At 39.8% G+C, this 20,712-nt stretch overlaps 1 protein-coding gene across 4 annotated transcripts in view; it reads left to right on the top strand.

Moving 5' to 3' along the window:
- Nucleotides 1–8,470: 8,470 nt before the first annotated feature.
- The window catches only part of ACBD5 (acyl-CoA binding domain containing 5), a 31,663-nt gene continuing 19,421 nt past the window's right edge, over nt 8,471–20,712 (top strand). The window contains exons 1-6 of one of the 4 annotated variants that reach the window (XM_075047111.1): nt 8,471–8,569; nt 8,760–8,957; nt 10,290–10,410; nt 11,985–12,057; nt 15,853–15,964; nt 16,093–16,125. In XM_075047111.1, the coding sequence (XP_074903212.1) occupies nt 8,882–8,957; nt 10,290–10,410; nt 11,985–12,057; nt 15,853–15,964; nt 16,093–16,125 (415 nt within the window). In that variant the 5' untranslated portion in view covers nt 8,471–8,569; nt 8,760–8,881. Of the gene's footprint in view, nt 8,570–8,652; nt 8,958–10,289; nt 10,411–11,984; nt 12,058–15,852; nt 15,965–16,092; nt 16,126–20,712 lie in introns of those variants that run through there. The other 3 variants (XM_075047135.1, XM_075047118.1, XM_075047126.1) reach the window with 3 other exon arrangements.

Here is a 20,712-nt window from a genome sequence, read left to right as displayed (position 1 = left end):
ATGACAGCATCCAGCACACATGAAACTCCTTCACAATGATTTAGAAAATATCTATCTGTGAGTCCTACTGTGAATGCAAATCTGAGTCAAGAAATAAAGGTAATGGCAGGTGGCAGAAGAAAAACACAAGGCCAGGATTTCTCACAGCCAAGAGCTCCACCTTGTAAATGTACACAGGACTTAATTTTACTATTGCAAAATCAGTGGGATGCTTAGGATGTTGAGCCTGAACATGTGCATAATCACAGACTTAGTCAGCACAACTGCTATTTTATCTTCAAAAGACACGTATTTGGGCTGTGGTTACAGCAGTTTAATCTCTGTATTGTGAATGTCTCTCGTTCCTTCCTCTGCCCCTCAAGCAGTTTTGGATTTGTTTATACAGAAGAAAGGGGGAGCTGTGGTGGAAGTGGTGTCAGAAGGCTTGTGCAGCTAAGAAAGCACCCCACTGCCACATGAGCCACAGCACAACCCACCTAATCCAGGGAGGAACGGGCTCTCCAGTCTCTTCCTTTGATCTGTTTAAAACTACTATATTGCTTTTACCAACAGCTCATAATGTAGTCATCAATTCCATATATAAGATCACTGCTTTATATATTATGTATGTACAAATATATGTGTATATAATTGATCATTACATTGTTTTCTCTATTATAAAACAGAAATATGTTCATGTACTTTTTCCAAAGATTTAAATATTTCTAAAACTTTTGGAAAAAGGAAGTCAGTAAGTAGTGTCCACAGTACATTTATCATGACATAGAAATTTAGACTTTGGGATAGACAGCCCTACTAGTCAAAAGCATTATTTTTTAAGACACTTTTTTTTTTTAAGAACTACCACGCAAAAGAATGAGAAAGCACACCAAAAGTTATTAAGTGAAAAATGAACAACAACTCCCTCCTGCAAAGGTTAGAAACAGGATTGAGCTGCTTATAATGCATGATTTGCTAAGGTAGCTGACAGACATTTATCCCAAGCGTTCATAGAAGTCAAAGGTCATCTGCAAAGAAATGTGTAGCTCCCTTTATAAAAAAAATCTTTAGAATTTCAGAGGTCCTTCCACCTGCAGGATTTTGAAGAGACAGTGAAACAGTAAAATATCAGGAGAGTGAACAGAGCAATAAAAAGAGATCTTTAATCACAGTGTTTAAAACCCAATTTTTTATTTATATTAAAAGGAAAATAAGGGAGGTCTAGTTATCTGCAGGTCTAAATTTAGATCTTCTTAAATCAGCATGTACAGATTAATCACATCCAAGAGTTTTAAATGAGCCAGCAAAGAGCATCATGGACTGTTAATATTCATTCTCAATCAGTTTTCAAACATTGGAGGAGTTCCAGAGCACTGAAAGAAAGCAAAGGTTGTGCCAATATTGAAAAAAGATATATAGGTAGTAGTTCTATCAACATAATATTGATCCCAAGTATACAACAGGATGACTGACAGGAGATTCCATTAAGAAAGAATTAAAGAAGGATAATTTAATTAATGCAAATCAATAGGAATGTATGGACAAGTGAACATATACTCAGGACAACTCAATATCCTTTTCTGTGAGAATACAAGTTTGATAGATAAATGTAACTGTGTTGTAGAAATATATTTACACTTTGTAAAATATCTGACCGCATAAAATGTTGATTGAGAAACTACATTAAAAATTTTTTAAATAAATTATTATTGTAATAGAAAATCATAATGGTGCATATTAAATAAAAAAAATGACTGACAGAGTTCAAATGTGGTCATAAAGGGTGAACTGACCTTGACTCCTTATTGTTTAACTTATTTTGAATAACCTACAAGAAAACAATAAAATCACTGCTGATAAAATTTGCAGAGAGCACAGTGATTAGGAGAGTGACAAATAATTAAAAGAACAGACTGACATGATAGAATAATCTGATAAGCTAGCTGCAAAAATAGTGTGATGGAATACAACCAAATACCGTTCCATCACTCCAAATGAAAGCTTTAAGAGTACACACTTAAAATGTGGGTCCTCAGCTACAAGTAGGGTATGAGGCTCCTGTGATTTGAGGCCCTCATACTCCTCTACATCCAAAAGGGTCAATGAATTCCAGACATACGAATGAGAATATTGAGTTTGGAGAAGGCAATACCTCAGTTCTCTATTGCCTCTGACATTAATACAAGTATTCCTGCATCACTGTACCTAGCAGTAGTATCTATGATTCAAGAAAGAGGTTAAAATATTGGAAAGACATAAGAATGAAAGAATTAATTTTACTGGAGTGAAAGCATCAGTGAATTCAATTCTAAATGAAGGAAATCAAGGGGTTGTTTGATTTCTATTTATAAGGATTCATAGGATTCTTGGAGAACCCTTCAGGAGGATAATAGTGAGCTCTCTAATCTGGCAAACAAAGCTACAGAAAGATTAAAAACTGATAACAAAAGCTAGGCAAACAAATAAAAGAAACAGGGCATATTTTGTTGTTCTGTTTCTTTTGTATGGCAAATTTGTAGTACTAATATTTGATTTCAGGGTTTTAAAGTGATCTGTATGACACCGAAGACTTGGTCTCTTTAATGGGTACATCTTCGGTTTAAGACTTATAATGCCTCCTGAAACTGCCCTCTGCCCTTTGTTAGATTACTCAGTGTGACAAACAGACTCCAACGTAACTGTCGTCACAGTGATGTGGCTGCCCAGCTCCCCGCTTAGTTTAGGGCTGCATTTCCACCTTCATCCGCAGCAGAGTGACTTGACCTTTAAACACCTCTGTTTAGGTGTACCCAAACACTTCTGTGGATTCAATGATCATTTTTATTTCACACAGCTCCATTGTCTCTGTTTCTTGGTGTTCTTCTAGAAACCAACAGTAATTTACTTAGAAAACTAGTCAGCAGGTTCTTTGATTATTTTTTTCCTACTTTTTGGGGAACAAGAACTGACAGCTGTCTTTCTTCATTAGCCTTTCCAGCATTTACAGAAGCTTTGATATTAAGCTTCTCATGCTGAACATATTTTATAGTAAGCAGAATATTTTAGTGCAAAGAAACGTAAAAAGCCACTTAAGACACTTAATTTCCTAAGTTTTCATCCAATCCTGTTTATTCATCCAATAATTTTTTGCTTAAGAATTCTCAGCCTAAGAATTAGTACTCTGTTTTAAATGGCAAAACGTGGGAGTTTCTGATCTTGAGATGCTGTACATTGCTGTAGTTCACCTGTCTCCTTCACCTCAGTAAAATGGGCAGGCCTTATCACCCCAAAACTCTGAAGCAGGGGTGACTCCTTTATTTCAGTTGAGCAGAAATAATCTAACAGTATAAACTGAAACAGTTCCTGAGTGTCAAATTTCTTTCTCAATAAAGCTTCCCAGATAAACTTCCTTGGATAATGTCCAGTACCAGACCTGACCTGAACACGAGAGTGAAAAAGCCATGGTTTATAGCTGGAAAAAGTGTCTAGCTGGCACTGGCTTCTAAGGAAGTCTGAGTTTTTACTAGGACTCGCACAGCAACAGAGCTGGGTGTTTATGGGGATTGTAATGAAGTGGTGGTCCTGTGCTGAGACACCCAATTAAACTCAGTCTTAAATCCTTCTGAGAGCTTGTTTGTTGGAGGACTCACTCCAGTAAATCACCCTTAATCTGTTAGATTAGGTTATTGAAATCCATTGACCAAAACCACAGTGGTATATTTTCTGCCTGAATAGATATCCAAAATGATAGATACAGGCCTGAAAACGCTTGAGTTCAGTTATCTTTGCCAGTTGTATTCCAGGTTTTGCATGCTGGTAAAAGTGTCATGAAAACATTTCCACAAAGTCATTTTTCAGATTTGCTAGAAAGAACAATAACCTTCCTTTGCTAGAATTTTAAAAGAACGCGCATAAACTAAGGGCGTTTTTGTTTTTTCCCTTCCAGATATTGAAATAAAAAAAAAGTCACAAGAACTGTCTGGCTATAAATATGCCATTGCATAAGCACATTAATATGATAGAGTCACAGTATTTTGTTAGCTATTCCCAAGAGGCAAATTACACGAGGATAGGCTTCTAAAACTTTAGCAGCAGTAGTCGTGAAGATAAGAAGCACAAACATCAAAACAGAAATAATATACCAGACATAGTTAAGATTTTTCAGAGTCGAATTCTACTCATTTGCATTATGAAAATGTGCAACACCATAAATATCCCTAAATCAACCAAGTAACTGCAAATATATATCACTGCATATGACAGCACAATTTGACCTCCAGATACGGTATTTTTTACTGAAGGGGAAAGAATAAGTATTTGTTATGAGCTGTCTGCTGCTGTTGTTTATAATAAGACACAGTTTGTCACTGTTGCAAGATGAAACTACACACTTTTCAAAGCTCAGTTCATGGCTGTGTAAGGGAACAGGATTTTTAAATGTTCTTTCTACAGTATGTGAAATCTGAACAATTCTGTTGTAACTGTTTGCTGGCTCTACAAGAAAAATACCTTGAGGCAATAAGGAAAACTGAACTTTATTAAAAGTTTCATAAAAGAAATGAATGTAAACTTGGAGAAAAAAAGAGGGGCTTAAGACGCAATAAGGCACTGCGTTATGTTTAGACCTACAAAGATACAAACCTGTAAAAGGTTTTGACTTCATAAGTACTGTATAGTTCAATGCAAAGTTAAATGTTGCAAAACATCTTTGGAAGTATGATCATATCTTGTTCTTCAAAGAGCATTTTATGAAATAGATCTAAGCTTATACTTTTGTTACTGCATTTTCTTTTTTGAAATATGTGAGACATGGGGAGGCATGGAGGGAAACAAAAATGTGGCTCAAAATATTGGTTACCTGAGATACCTGAATTGAATAGCTCAAAAGAGATTTTAAATGGGATATATTACCTTTAACGCCTTTGATAACATGGAACTTAATCCTTAGGCAAAGCAGCTGCCGTTAATAATGGTTAAAAATAATTCCATTACTTAATCCCCAACTGTGAAATGAATCAGTATTTCTAGTTGAGTTATTAAGGGGGGTATCTGAACCTCACAAGGAAACTTCCATCCCCAAAAGCGTTCTTGTGTCAAACTAGTCCTTTGCCCAAAGGGCTTTTCCTGAAGAACAGGGATTGGCCTACATAGGTGGACAAACTTCAGCTGCTGTTTTTGCCATATTCATGATAGGCAAATAGTTCTCTTTCTCCAGAGCTGTTCATTTTGACACAAATATCCTTCATGATTTCATTACAAAATCCTGTAAGTCAATGTCGTTTGATATATTAACTTTTCTACTGTAAACAATGTAGAAAACTACTCCATATGAAAAGCTCTACCCTTCTTAGACAACATCTTTCCATTCTTCATCAGCATGCAGATTTGACTTAGAAATTGTAATGCTAATTTAGTTCTTCATAATTACGACTATTAGGTTTTAAATAATTCATTCTCTCTCCCTGCTGGATTACATACTTCAAAAAGTAAGCTTTGCTAAAATTACATGCTCTTGGATCTGGTAGCTTACAGAACTTGCTCATAATGCATATGAGACTATGGTCTACTTTCTTAAGAACCATTTAAAAATATTTCTGTAAAATACACTGCTATGATTCAGACCCTTGAGGGAGCAATAGGCATAATTGGTTCCAGTTTCTGCTTTTCACTTGCATAATTTAACTGACTCCTTTGTCCCTCAAGTAAAATGAAGGTGCTCTTCAAGCTGGACTGGGGTGTAGCTTGGCACTGGAAGCAACTGCTAGAAAACTAAGGCAGACCTGGGATACAAATGAGAACAACATGAAGGGACAGTGGCAGCTTACACACAGCACAAAATGAGGATTGTAAGGTAGCTCAACACATCAGACTTTGAAACGCTATCCTGTGCCATAACACCACTGGACTCGATAACCATCCCTAATCCATCTGATAGGTCCAAGGTCACATTCAGGACCACGCTTGTCTGCCTTTTCTCCAGACATCCCTTAAGTGTACTCCTTCAGTGATTACAACAGCATGGTTCCATACAAGCTTTTATGTATCTCAACATTGCCAGGAATGCCTCACATCAGCAGTTCACAGGCTTTCCATAAGTAGTTTGTGAAACACCAAGTGAAGAGAAGTGTGAGGACAGCAAAGCACTCAGACATGTTAAGTGTCACACGTTGCGCTTACTGCCAAATCACACTGGTAGCAGAGTACCATGGTCTCTCCTCTCTTGCATCTCAACTAATGGGCGTCACTGGTCAGTCTTTCTATCAGAGTTCCCCATGTTTAGCTTCTCATACATTGGATCAAAAGAAGAATAAGAGCTGGTCATGCTTATGATTGCTTTGGAGTCTGCTCTTGCAGAGCAATAGAAACACAGCCCAGTTCAACACATAGATTATAATTAGATTTTACAAGCATTTGGTTGTTCCCAATAGATACTCAGCAGGCAACAGAGAAACGTCATCTAATTTTGTTCCCTAAAGAATGGAGTCTAGATCCTCAGCTTGAGATAAAGCTGCAGCTCCATTCCTGGATGTCTGCGACAGATGAGAGGGTCTCCTTTATTACCTGTACTCCACATTCGATTATTGTTAACCCTACATGGAAGTCACTGCAATGAGAATGCAAAATATATACATAGGGACAGCTAATAGCAATGCTAATTAGTATTATATATAAGCATTTAAATTAACTAGTTGTGATATGTTCTCACAGGCTCACCAGTGCTCAAAATTTGCCTCTCATTTACTATTTCATCCTTGTCTCAGAGCATAATGGTACTGATTATTTTGGGTTACTTCAGATGCCTCATTCTGGATCTGCAGACCTCACATTCTCACACATCTTCAGTGCAAAGAGGGCAGCTTCCATTTCTGTGCACAGCCATTAAATAGGTTGTCATTTGCATCTCTTTTAAAGCCTACTTCCAGTGAAAGTCTGGGAACATTCATTATAAAAATGCAGACTGCATTTCTCTTAAATCAATTAAAATGACAAACATCATTATAGATTTCCTCAGGTAAAGAGAATTTACACATCAGCTGGCCTCACAAAAGGCCCTTAATTTTTTTATTACTTTTTTGCAGTTAACTCCTTGGATGCTCAAAGTATCTGTATTTATACAGAGACCCACTTATCTTCAAACAAACACTTCCCTTTGATCTGAGCTTCTGTCATTCCTACCTACCTTCATGGATAAAGAAGATGATAGATCTTAGTATGAAGCTCACAATCTAGCACTCGAAACAAAAAATTCAGAGAAATTAATCTGTAACGTTCACGTGAGTGGAACAGTGGTGTTCGTAGCACAGGTTCATCGTTCGCCCAGTGTGGGGAATCCTATCAGAACACCTCTGGAAGTGTCAGCTTCTCTCCAGCAAAGCTCTCCCCTGGCCAGCTGGCTGCTGACCCTGTGGAATGTACTAGCTCAGCAGAGTAGGGGCTGATCTGCTCTAATTCCCTCTCTCTCGAGCTTTTATTTCCCACCAGAGGGCATATACTGTGAGCACACAACTGCCTTCAGAGGAATTTAAAATATATATTGTGTACCAGATAAATGAACTGACTCGAATGCCAGGATTTTGTACTCGATTCTATTCAAAGAGGCTATTAATTCATCCTGTTGCTTACTGGGTAAATTATTCCACTTGCTACAAAAGCAGTTGGTTCAGTATACTTTTGTTTGACTTCGTAGAGCGCTGGATGTGCAGTGCTTTTGAATAAGGCCATTCATTTATTTAGCTACTGAGCTAGCTGGTGGTACTGTACTGGTATTCACCCTCGTCTCCGAGTACCACGGAAATAGTTGCTCCCTGGGTTGTACGCTTTTAAAATCTCATGCCTAAAATTTTGATGTAAATATTAGTCATTAAAGCTGTTACAAAAATATGTGGCTACCGTGGTAATTTAGGTGAATTATGTGGAACTAGGCATGCGTAGGAGGATGGCTGTGAGGAGGGGAGGACGCAACAAAGCAGACTGCCAGGGTGGCGGTGGGTCTCCTGAGGATAACCGAGGTCCATAAAATGGGTGGATTACGGCACGTTTTGAAATGTTCATTATCATGTATACAAGCAAGGAAGAGAAAGGGTGGGAAGAGGAAGGAACCAGAGAAAAAGAAACAAGGAAAAAAAAAATTGAAAAAAAAAAAAGGAGAGAACCGTTCCCTCAGTGCACACGGGAGAGGCTCCCCGGGATCAGCACTTGGACGGCTTCTCGGGCCCCAAGACCGAACCCGCCATCACCCAGAGCAGCTCCGGGAGGCTCCTGGGGACAGGCCGGCCCAGGGGCTTCTCCTCGGCCTCAGCCTGGCCGGCGGAGCCAGCCGGCCGCCTCCGCGCAGCCCTCGCCCTTCGCTGCGAGGGGGCTTGCCGGAGAGGCAGCGGCCTGCCATGGCGGCGGGAGGAAGAGAAGGCGCTGAGAGGGGACAGGCGGCGGGGACACCCGTGTGGGGCCCGGCCGTGCCGCGGGCCGCGGACTACGTTTCCCGGCGAGCCCCTGGCGGCCTCGGGGCGGTGCGAGAGGAGAGGAGGAGAGGAGGCGAAGGGAGGGGAGGGGAGGGGAAGGGAAGGGCGCCTCCGTGGGAGACCTAACATGGGCGCCTGAAGCCGGGGCGAAGGTAGGGGTGGGCTGTGGGCTGGGGTGTTGCTAGGCCGCGCTCGGCCCGCGGGGAGAGGCCGGTCCGAGGAGCTGGGCGGGTTGCGCCCAGCCCTGCCGGAGGGGGAGGGCCGGGGCCGGGCACCCCGCCCCGCTGCCGCCGGGGGGTGGCTGCCTGTGGCCCGGCGCCTCTCAGCCCTTCTCCCGTGCAGTCGGCTGCAGGCGCCGTGAGGAGGGAGGCTGGGCTGAGCCGAGCCGAGCCGAGCCCGCCCCGCCGGACGCGGCCCGGCGGCCGAGCAGGAGGCGGCGGGCGGTGAGGGGACGGGACGGGGACATGGCGGAGACCGGCTCCGTGCACGCCACCAGGTTCGAGGCGGCCGTGAAGGTGATCCAGAGCCTGCCCAAAAATGGTGAGTGCGGCCTGGGGGGCGGCGGGGCGGGGGGGGAGTCCGGTGGCACCGGCGCGGGGCCTGGCCGCCCGGCTGGCACCTGCGAGGCGGGCAGGGCCCGGAGGGCGGGGGGAGGCGAGGCCCCTCTCCTGCCGCCGGCCGCTTTCTCCGGGGCGAGCGGCGCCCGGGCAGGGGCGGTGGCGCGGCCCGCCGGCTGGCTCAGGCCGGGGCGGTAGGGCCGCGCTCCCTCAGCCGCCCCGGCGGCGGCTGGAGAACCGCTGGGGAGCCTCTGTCTTAGTGCTGCCCGTTGGCCTCTCCTGAAGCAACCGCCGGTTCGGGGGCTTCCGAGCCCAGGACAGAAGTTCGGCAGCCAGGCGCCTGGAGGAGGGGGCCTGTCAGCTCCCCGCGGTGCGGGGAACGCCGGGGAAGGGCCTCTTCCCCCCTGAAATCCTGAAGTTGGTTTGCCGGCTTCAGAGCTGTTAGCACGCGTTCTCTCTGCTGAAAGAGTTAACAGAACGAAAAAGCAAAAAAAAAAAAAAAAAAAAATCGGAATATATTTTTTTGATAAGAGTAATAAAAAAAAAATAGTTGGTTATTACATGCGTCATTAATTCTGGTGTAAGTAAAACTGGCTTTGCTGAGGTACTAAGGTAAAGGTCGCTGTAAACTTCTCCTAGTGACTAGAATCGGACCTCAAAGTATTTGATTTAATGGATTGGTTATGAGTCTTCCCTGCCAGCTGTTACAGTTTTGTATTTACATTTTCTACCTCTACAAAAGTGTGTTCTACAAAGGAAGAAGAGAAAATAATAACAGGAGATACAGCAAAACTGTTATTGAAAGTGCTGTCAAATACCCAAAGTAAACAAAAACACCTTGGAAGGCTGTCTTTTGGTTTTGTTGTTTTGGTTTGGTTGGGTTTTTTTTGTTTGTTTGTTTGTTTTTGTTAAGTTCAGGAGTCTTTCAATAAGTTACTGTTTGTAACAGTAAAGTGACTTGCAAGATACTTTGTTTACTGGGAGCTAAACCTGTCCCTTTAAACTGAGTGAAAGGACACTTGCTTTATATTACTTAATACTTTTTTTTTTTTTTTAATTCTAATTGTGGAGTCTGACCTTATGAATAGTAAAGGTTATAGTCCCTTAAACTCAATCTGAAACTTGCTGTTTGTAAAGTAAATATTGTCAGTGGTGCTGGTTCGTGGTAGATGAAGTGAAGATCTTCTCTGTTGACTTAAACTGTTACAGGCTGTAACAAACTGCAGGCTATTTTCTCACAGAAGTACTAAGCTTGTAAAATACTCGTTAATATTCTTGATTACAATTTAATTGTATTTTAAAATGCTTTCACTAGGTTCATTCCAGCCAACGAATGAAATGATGCTGAAGTTCTATAGCTTTTATAAGCAAGCAACCCAAGGACCCTGTAACATCCCACGACCTGGATTTTGGGATCCAATTGGTAGATATAAATGGTAACTTTTCATGAGTTATTGTTTTGGTTTTTGTTTGTTTTGTGTTTGTTTTTTGGTTTTGGGGTTTTTATTTTTAATGCTCAGAGTGGAGATCTTTAGAAGAGTGGCACTTGGAGGAAGAGTTCATTGAGTTTATTTCTCTCTTAAAAAAGAGCATTCACAACCTTCGATGCTTGAATTTGTTTTCTGTCTTGCGTTCCAACTTTCTAGCTCAGATAACCTACAACTTCTCAGAGTGGCAGGTGAAAACATTCCCTCGGGTTCTGCAGGTGGGCAGGTTTTTCTTGAGCAAGCACCATCATGGTACCTCTGCAGTGTCCAATGTTGTAGAGCGAAATTGTAGGTGCTCTGCAGAATGAGTGATGTGGATGAGTGTCTGGAATTCTTCCTTCTTAAGTTGTCAAGTATGACATGAGCCCGAAGTAAGTGCTCCTTGACAGCCATTGATACAGCTTCAGGCTCTTGGGGAGAGGTCTGGTTCATGTGTCTTTCTGGCTTGTCTGCTTAGTGGCAGGGCTTCCCACTGTCTGTATTTTCCTTGTGCTGGGAAGACTTCTGATTCATCAAATTGCTAAGATCTGTTTGAAAAGCCATGTGAATGCTTTGCTTATTATATTTTAACAACGATTTGTCCTGAAGAACAAGTATTATTGCTGTCTTTATGGTCATGGTTGTCTTGGGATCTGTGAAATTACTCCTTTGACTTCTTTTCTTCTTTCTTCCTTCCTCCCCAGTCTCCCCAAGTCAGGGTGAAGGGGGTATCTTTGCAGAGGACTAGGGCACTAAGCTTCCACCCACCTGGTTGGTTGTAGCTGAAATGTGAGCCACCAACCTTGGGGTTTTGCTGTAAGTGGGACAAATACTCTGGCAAGAGGAAGGGATGGTGTCAAATCAAGTGCAAGACTAAGGAAATGTTTTATTCCAGTCTGTGTTCTGACAGATTCCTTGTGCAATATTCTGATGAATTTGATTGGAGTCTTCTGTTCTGCAGAGTTGGAGAGGGGGAGATTTTAAAATTATTTTTTTTTTTAGGTCATAAGTAGCTGCTGTAGTAACTGGCAGGGGAGGGCAATGGTTAAACCATTTGCCTGCTAGACTGATGTGTCTTTTCCCAATTGCTAAACTCAAAAGCACAGGTTTCTCTTGTAGCCTGTTCTAACTTGCTGACAACTGTTTGTAAGTACTGGCTGAAGTCTCTGTGCCTGCTCTTTTGCGGCAGCAGAGGGTCTTAAAAAAAAAAAAAAATCAACCTAATCAAAAGGGAAATGTGTGTGTGTCTCCTTTCTGGGCTTGTTAACAACTTACAGGATACAAGATCATAGCTGGTCAGTGAGGAACTCTTCAGTCTCCAGGCTGTTCAGTTTGTTGCTTCTTTGTTGATGTACCACTATGTGATTATCCTAGCAAATTATATGTTTGGACTTTAAATAAAAAAAAAAGAAATTGTGAATTGTTGTTGCATTTTATTTGTATCGGAGAAACTTTGGGCATTACATAACTGACCTACTTAAGGCCAGGCTAAAAAAATCCAGTAGGCCCTGAAGATACTGAAGCTGTATGCAACTTTTTCCTAGGGATGCTTGGAGTGCCTTGGGAGACATGTCCAAAGAAGAAGCCATGATAGCCTATGTTGAAGAAATGAAGAAGGTAAGTTTACTAATGAGCAGAAAGGATCTTCTAGAACAAATGTTCCAGAAAGAAATTAGGGAGCGTGAGGAGGTTCTTGCTGACTACTACTGTCAAAGCTCCAAATGCGTTATTCCCTACGTGAACTGTTACATTTCAGTACTATACTGTTTGGCCCACGGGGAGAAGAAAACTACTTAGTTCCTTCCAAACCTGTAGAATTTGGGTTGTTTTCAGAGAAACATGAGAGCTCTAGCTGATATGAAACTTAAATGACAGAGCTAAAGAAATTGAAGTATTGAGATCATGATAAAGGAGGCGGTGGGGAAAACAGTGGAACTTAAAGTACAACAACAAAAAAAGCTGATTTACTACGAACTGCCTCAGTTCTCAGAGTTGAGAGAGGTAAGTGATCCTTATCTTAGAAAGGAAGAAAACCAACCCTCCAGAAGGACTTCAGGAGCAAGAGTCTCACTCTTATGACTGGAGACATGACTATAATCAAATATGTAAACTTAATTGTCTTTGATTTTTTTTCAAGAACTCAGCAACCTAAATTTTCTGTACTTCTCATGAAAAAATTTCATGTATATTACAGTTGCAGTCAAACAGTTAGAACTGAGTAATTTGGTCTGTCTTTTTTGGAATAGATGTGTAACTTGTAAATAGTCATAGTTACTATATTAAGCAGAAATTGCAGCATTAACTAAAGTAAACATTCAGAATTAAAGATTCTTGTTTTTTATTAACTAACCCTTTTCACTGCAGTCTTTTCACTGAAGCTCTTCTAGGTGGCCTTACCGGTTTAAAGATTATTTACTGTCAATCCGGATAAAAGTATAATTGTAATTTAGTAATATAATGAGATTAGCATCAAGGAGAGAAAATGTAAGTTCTACTCCGAATACACTTGCTTTTGTCCTCAGCCACTAACTTGACATTGAACTCTTAACATGTTTAATGATTGATACAACAAAAACTTTTACTAGGCGAGGAGCTGGAGTCTGACTACTGTTCTTTTTCCTGTCTGTAATTTTGGTGGTATTATTGTAGCTGCTTTTAAAATGAAAAATAAACTAATCCAGAAAACACAGAAGGCCAAATATTATTAATTTGGTCAAAAATCCACTAAATTTTAGTAATTCATTTTGAATGTGTGCCACAAGATTTAGTGCTTCATTACAAATATTGGATTCAGAATGTGTTAATACTTCAGTAGAGTACCTTATTTTTTTTCAGTGCAGTAACTGGTTTGGTTAGGACACTAAAACTTAAGTGAAACTGCAATGTTTGTTCTAAGAAAACCCTAGTAAGCCTCTTGTGAGGAAGTCTACTTACTTGACCCTAGTGAAGCACAAATATTCTGCCTCTGTACAGATTACATGTAAGGATTGGAGAGCAAATGACTTCTTGCCTCGCTCAGCTTTGAAACTGGGCAATCTGTTTACCCTGCTTTGGTGCTGTTTCAGCTCTCACATTTGAAATACCAGCTTCAGCTTTTCCCAACCCATTTAATTCTGCTTGAAATGTCAATGGAAGTGCATTTCAAATGGATCCACTGGGTTGTTCTATCAGCACATACTGAACTAATCCTTGTGGTGTTACTGTGGGCATTCTGCTGTTGCTGCATAGGTATCCATATCTAAGGGGGCAAAAAACCACTTGTATACTGGTATCACAGGACTGTGTTTAGGGGTGTATAAGATTGCTGTATCCTGCCCCCTGCCCCTGGGGCATGTCCCTAGCTTTTGCACATTGTGTTTGGGCTATACATGCATCAAATGACCCTGTCACGAGATACTTTTATTTCCCTTCATGTGGTAGCCTTGAAAATTGCAGCTGTTGAGGAATGTGTCTGGGTGAGGTTTTGAGGTGCTGGTGGGAGATGACCAAATGTGTCTTAGTCTTAGCTAAGATCAGTCTGAGGTCAGGTGCATTTTGTATATGGTTAATTTATCTTCCAAGTAGCATTTCTGAAATTTTATATTGCAATACTGTTTAAACTCATTTATTTACACTTCAGATATATTGTTTTGTTATATATTAGAAATGAGTGATATCTTAGAATAAAGAAGTGTTAACACTATATGGTGTTTCTAATTTAAAACAAGAATCTTCATACGTGCATTGTCTGACATCCAAAGCAAACAGTAGTTCGGGATATGTAATTGTTGTAGTTTAACTTACTTTGCACTTTCAGATTTTAAGATTGCATGTTATGCCTAGTGGCTATATAAGTAAGCAATTTTTTTTTTTTTTGTGGAAGTATATGTTCTTTTCTTGCTCACCTAAAAGCTAACAGTTACAAAACTCTTAGTTTAACAGAAATTGTGTGGTAAGATTCTAAGAATTGCTCCAAGTTGCAGAGAGTATATTGAGGTGTGTTTAGATGAAGAACAGTTAATGTGCAGACATCATAGATGTGCACGGATGAAACACTTTACAGTGCAGACTATAGAAGTAAATACATAGCAAATACAAGTGTTATTCTAGAATAGGTTTCTTGTTTCTCTCAATGGTATTGAAGTTAAAAAAAAATTAAAGAAAAAAAAATCACAAAACTGTCCTGTCTCTGGTTCATATCCAGCTCTGTATCTGAGCACTGAGCATTTCTTTCTAACGAATATGGAATGAATTATATGCACTGAATAGATCAGAGAAGTGGCAATGAAAATGCGCTTTGATAGGATCGTTGTCTCTTGGTATCCTTGATTGATTTGCAAGTGTTGACTTGTTATATGCTAGCCTGCCTGGAGCTCCTGCTTTGTGAAGTAATTCTGTAGCTTTTGCTTCTACTACTTAGTGATGTGCTTGGTGCTTTTGAGCAGTGTGTTCTGTGGCAACTTGTACCTCCAACTGTTGCTTTCTTAGTGCTCTTCTGGAGGAGGAGGTGTACTGTGGTGGTTAGTTTGCTTCTACCTGAATCTCCTCCTATAGCTGTTGTCTCTTTTAAATAATTTAAAAAGTAGAGCATGAAAGAGGAACAAAGCTATTGGCAAAAAGCTTGGTTGAAAGGACTTAAACTAGAATGGGACAATAATATTGTATGCTTTTAAAATAATATTAAATTATTGAATCTCCTCTGTTTAATCTATTTTAGGGTAAAGATTTTGCATTCCTATCAGATGATCAATGGTATTGGTTTTGTAATTTAAAATGAAGGAGTTTTTCATCAAAGGAAGAGCTCCAAATGACTTCAAGAGCAGAATTTGGTTCTAGTTTGCTCTGCTAAGTATGTCTTTGCACTGTCCCAGTTCTGCTCTATTCTGTCCATTTTGTTGTTTGGGTCTAGATGGATCCAGTAGGGAACTTTTGATCTGCTCTTTACATTCCATTGAAGATGGCAGGGTTTGACAAATACAAAGAATCCTCTAAGAAAAAAAGTCTTTCAGTTTCATTTTCTTTGTGGGAAAACTTGTCTATAAAATAAATTGCATCAGATAACAGCAGCCTGTTGAACTTTGAGTTGGTTTAGTTTGAAATTGCTGAAATAATGGATTCCAAGGTCTACTAATACTGTGTTGAGGCGGTCCTTTAGTGGTGGCAAATGCATTAACTCTCCCATCTTCCCTTCACCTAAAAAAAGTTAATACAGCTAGTTAAGATTATTTTTTGGTAAATTAGGTTTATGTTGTTTTCTTTAGTAAAAAAAAAAAAAAGCCAAAAACACCACTAAAAAAATCAGAATAACGTGTTAAGTGACTTAGTGAAATGCTACTGAGTTTTACAATGACCAGCAGTTTCTAAAATCAGTTGAAATGAATGAATCATTGAAATGCTGTTTCATAAGATGCTTCATATTTTGGACTTGTGCAGATTCTTGAGAGTATGCCAATGACGGACAAAGTTGAAGAATTACTGCAAGTAATAGGCCCGTTCTATGAAATAGTAGAAGATAAAAAGAACAGAGGATCTGACCTAACCTCAGGTTCGGACAAATAACTTCCTTTGTACTACTAATAATCACAACTCCAGATTTCTTTTGGCTTGTTTTCTGTAAATTATTTTAAAGCTAAACGTTGCATCTTTCTGTTCATTCTCTTTACCATATGGCAGTTCGAATGGAGAAAGTCTCTAAGTATTTGGAAGGTAGGAATAATAAATTATGTGTATGTTCATCTTTTCCATTGTTTTTGGTGCTGTAATAACATCCTGCTAACGCTTGTGACTTCTGGGCTTGCCACCTCATTAGGCTGGATTTTGTTTTATTTTGCTTTTGAGGTACAAAACAAAGTCAGACCCAGGAAGCTGCCTTTTTAGTCCTTGTCTACAGGCTCTTTGAGCTGCTGAAGGAAGCCTCTTCCTGAAAAAAGGAGAGTATTTAAAACAAACAGCTCCCCCAACCAAGTCTAGTTTCTGCGTTTCCGTTATTAAAAGGAACAACTATTTGAAATGTGTACTGCTACATCCTGATGTAGCTGTGGATTATCAAACAGCATGGAGAGCTGGTAATCCAGGTCTGTCATCAGATCTAAAATAAGAAAAAAAAATCCACAATCAAGATCCATGCTTTTTTAATCATGGTTTCTCTAATACATACAAAATCTAAGATGGGTTTGTGAAACTTTCAAGTTAAGTTTTCTGACGCTCAAGTTCATGAAGGGAATACCTATTTAAACATTTTAAATCTCTGACAAGTGGCAAACCTAGTGGTGTCATAGCTGCATAGAAATCAGTGTGGTGATTTTTATTTAGCAATACCATTGTGAGAATGTTTTGATAGTAAGTTATTATGTTACAGGTACTGTGTTCATAAGGTTGTAATATAAGGCTTACAGTTGTTTAAATCTGGCTTAATATTACAGTTAAGTTTTGTCATGTTGCATTTCAATTTTTGGAACAGTTTTTAAAAAACAAACCATTGCACAAATTAATTGACTTAATGTGTTTAAGAAGTAGGAGTCAGCTAGTTAAGTTGCCTTTTGTGTGTGGCTTTTTTTCCCCCCACCTTAAAGGAACATAGTTTTGAGTTTTGGTAACAAGTCTCAGAGAAACAGAAATAGTTTTTCATTGTTTTTGAGGAAAGGTAATGGTAGAAGTTTTTAAATGGCCATTTTGAAAGCTCTGTGACTTTTTTCTCAGTTAAAATTGTGTATGCTTTATGTCTGGGATTTAATGAGCTTGCCTGACAGCTGGATTGACGGGCAAGATTATAAGAGTATCAGTAGATTCAGGTCAGTGATCTGTGTAATAAGGATTTACTTGGACTTGGTCTCTGTGGCACAGTGCCAAAAGCCACTTCTTGAAAAAGTGTCTTATCTAGGCAAACAGAGAATCACAGAAGTTAAACCATACCTGCTTCAATGACAACTTTAGCATACTTGTTTTTTAAAGAGGCAGCTTAAACACGAGGCAGTGTAAATAGAACAGCAAATTTTCTGTCAGTGTTGCAATAAATCTGGTGATGTGTCGTCATTTGTACGGTTTAAAGCTGCAACATCTAATTATGCCACAATGAATTAAGACAGAATTTTTGCAAAGTCAGTTGTATGTTATAACTTTACCATTGCATTTAAGACTTTGAAACCTTTTCTTCAGCGCTCTTACCACTTCCCCAATTAAAAGTAAAGCTGGGAATAATTATTATTGTTTACAGTACAGGTCTCAAAATGTTTCACAGAAGTATGGAAGCGTGACTACCTTCAGTCTTCCAGATGCATGCTAAGGAGTAGAACCAATCTGCCCAAGTCTGTGTTTGAGATGATGTAGGCACTGGTGACAATACTGTTAAAAATTGACACATGGTTATGTGTTGATTGTGTTTGTTCCTTCAGTCCTGTTTCTTCCCCTGCCCCCAAGCCCCTACTCTGTAGTTTCCATTGTGTGAGGTGTTTTTTCATGGACAGGCAATTGGTATGTTCTGGAAACTGGGACCCTTCTCTTGAGTCTCTTACTTCATACTATACTCCCCCCATCTTCTCACCCATTCTTTTTTGAGTTTGCCTTCCATTCTTCTTCCATCACATTTTAATCTGTATGAAGATTATTATCTAATTGTTTAAGAATTGCATGCCACTTCCTCAAAATCAACAGTATTCTTGAATTAGTTTAACAGATTGGAAGTTTAGTGAACATCAGCTATGGCTGGTGTATTGTCTCTAGCAGATTGGCCTCAACAGAAGAGTGTAGCTCTTTAAAATTGAATTTCTACTCCTTATGCTTTCATTGAAAATGTTAAATATAAACAATTGAAATACTCTCTTCCTGAATCAGTAGAGCTTGTGGCTCTCCTTAATAAAGAGCACTGAAGCCTGACATGCCAGCATTAAAATGACTTGTAACATCTACTAGACAGCTAGGACAAACTTCTTGGATCCATGGGTTATAAATATCCAGACTTGGATGTGTTGTAAAGAAGGGAAAATGGAGAATTCCCTCAGTAGGCTGAGCAAATCTGAGTGGTATTTCAAAAGCATGTAACCTGGGTGGTGTTTTGAAAGCTCATCCTGCAGCTGTGTGAGAAGCTTAGGTTCTCCGGAAAGTTCAGTCAGTAGTCTCTTTCTGACAGGTATGAAGTACTTCTTTGTAGAGAAAATTATTAAATTATTTTCAGGTACATAAAATACTAGACATCAAAGAAGAAAGTGGGCTCTTAGTTGTCATAGTGCTGTAGAAGAGAATAGGTAACTTGCAGTATTACAGAAGGACCCTTTTGTTTGCAGCTGCTGGAAGAGTAGAGGGCGGACTGTCAGCTAAGGTGGGGGGGTTAAAAGCTAAGTTTCTTTTAGAAGAGCAACCTTTTAACTTTTTGCACTTGCTAATAAATGCACAAGAAATCTGATGTCCGGGCTAATGCTAAAAAGACAAAGAAGCTTCAAAATACCATTGCTCAGTGAATTTGAAATTTTCAGAATGGGCATTCAAGCTTTTTTGTAATGTTATACCTGAAGAAGCCAAAGGTAGGCTAGAATTGGCACCCTACTGATCTGATACTGGGTGAAAAATACTGAGAGTTTCAGAGCCAACTCATCCTTCTAAATGTTTCCTTGAGAATGTGGATGTTTTCTTTTTTCTGAATGTGAGTAAATCCAAAGGGGAGCAAGAAAATCCCTACCTGACAGGCCTGCACAAAGTTACCTCAACAACCAAGCAAAGTATCTGGAAATTTTTCACAATTCAGTAGAATCTTCCTGTGTAGTCTTTCTGCTTTGTGATAAGGCATTTAATCAGTTTTAAAATTTAAAATCCTACTAAATAAAGATGACCCTTTGCCTTTATACTGAGTAGTAGTACTCTTTGTAAGCCTTTGTGAAGACTAAATATTGCTTCCGGTAATGACAAGTTATGCACTGCAGAGGCTGTGGAAAGTTTCAGCATTATAATACTCCTAAACTTTGTCATGGTAACAAGTGTTTCTCTCTGGAAAACTTTGCTCCCAGCTGTATTGCAGTTGCACCAGGTGGAGCCCTATTGAAGTAAGGTGACTTGTATTGCTGCATATGCTGGCTTTGGGCGGTGCTGATTATAGTGTAGCATGTTTGTGCTAGGAGCCCATACAGGGCATTGCTTCAGTAGCAACTTGTGTGAATGGCAGAAGTTGGCCTCACAGGCAGATACAGCTATTTAAGTTTGCTTGGTGTCTTCCTGCATTGGATATGGGAGCTAGGTTTAAAAGACAGTGCTCACTGAGGTCTGTGTGCTTTTAGAACAAGCAAATACATGTAAACACTTCTATTTCAAAGACAGTAGTTAAGTACAGGACATAGGTAAGCTTGAAGGGGATGATTGCACTTGAAAAAAGTGAATCTGTTCTTAATTATTACTTTCCAGCTAGAAACGCTTATTCTTACTTGTAAGATGCAATATTTTTTCCAACTGCGCTTCTGTAGATTGCATATGATTAGTTTCTCTTTTCAAATAGTTTTATTTTCTCAAAGATCTTCTCATGTTATTTTCAACATATTTGCTTTGTAATGGTGCATTTGGTGGCATGCTTTTCCTGCTTGTGTGTGGGTCTCTTCTGTGAAACACCCTCTGTTTGCTTCATAAGCTCACTTTTTCATTTCTGTTTGACTTCAAATATACTTGCTAAACTGATTTCCTTCCTTCTTCCTCTTTTCCTCAGTAGGATTTTTAAGGAGCTCAATGGCTGTGAATCTTAATGCTTTGTAAGAAGAGGAAAAAGAGCTAAAATCCCTGTTACTCTGAAATTGCTGTGGTTTAGTAGGATATGTTGGATGGGTGGCAGCACCACAGTAAGGAGGTGCATTAAGGCAGGGCAAGCATGGGGCAGGAGGAGCTGGTGGGTAGGTGAGAGAGGTTTTTAAAATTCTGTCCTTTAAACTTTTTCTCCTCTTCTAGTTTTCAATGATAAGGTAACAGCTATAGTCAAGGTTACAGATTATATTCAGAGAGGCTAGTGTGACATTTACTATGCAAATATTTTTGTTAATATCTCAGTAGTTTAATAGTTTACCTTAAGAAGCATCTAGAACATTCGCTGCAGTCTTTGCTGCAGGATGGGATTATTGCAGGATTAAGGGCTGGGCCAGCAAGTGCCAAAGTCAGTGGAGAGTTTCAGTGAGATGTGGATCAGTGTCTCAAGTTGTGGCTTGTCCTGTTGCAATATATACCTGCTTCAGGCTTTCCAGTTCAAATCTGAGCATACTTTGTGATTTGACTCAAACGGATGGTTTTATGCCAGTACTGTCTAACAATGTTGGAAATTAGGACAGA

This window comes from Buteo buteo, chromosome 2, assembly GCF_964188355.1.
Source record: "Buteo buteo chromosome 2, bButBut1.hap1.1, whole genome shotgun sequence".
Lineage (NCBI taxonomy): Eukaryota > Metazoa > Chordata > Aves > Accipitriformes > Accipitridae > Buteo > Buteo buteo.
Note: the sequence above shows the minus strand (reverse complement) of the source record. Positions and strands in the feature narration are given on the sequence as shown.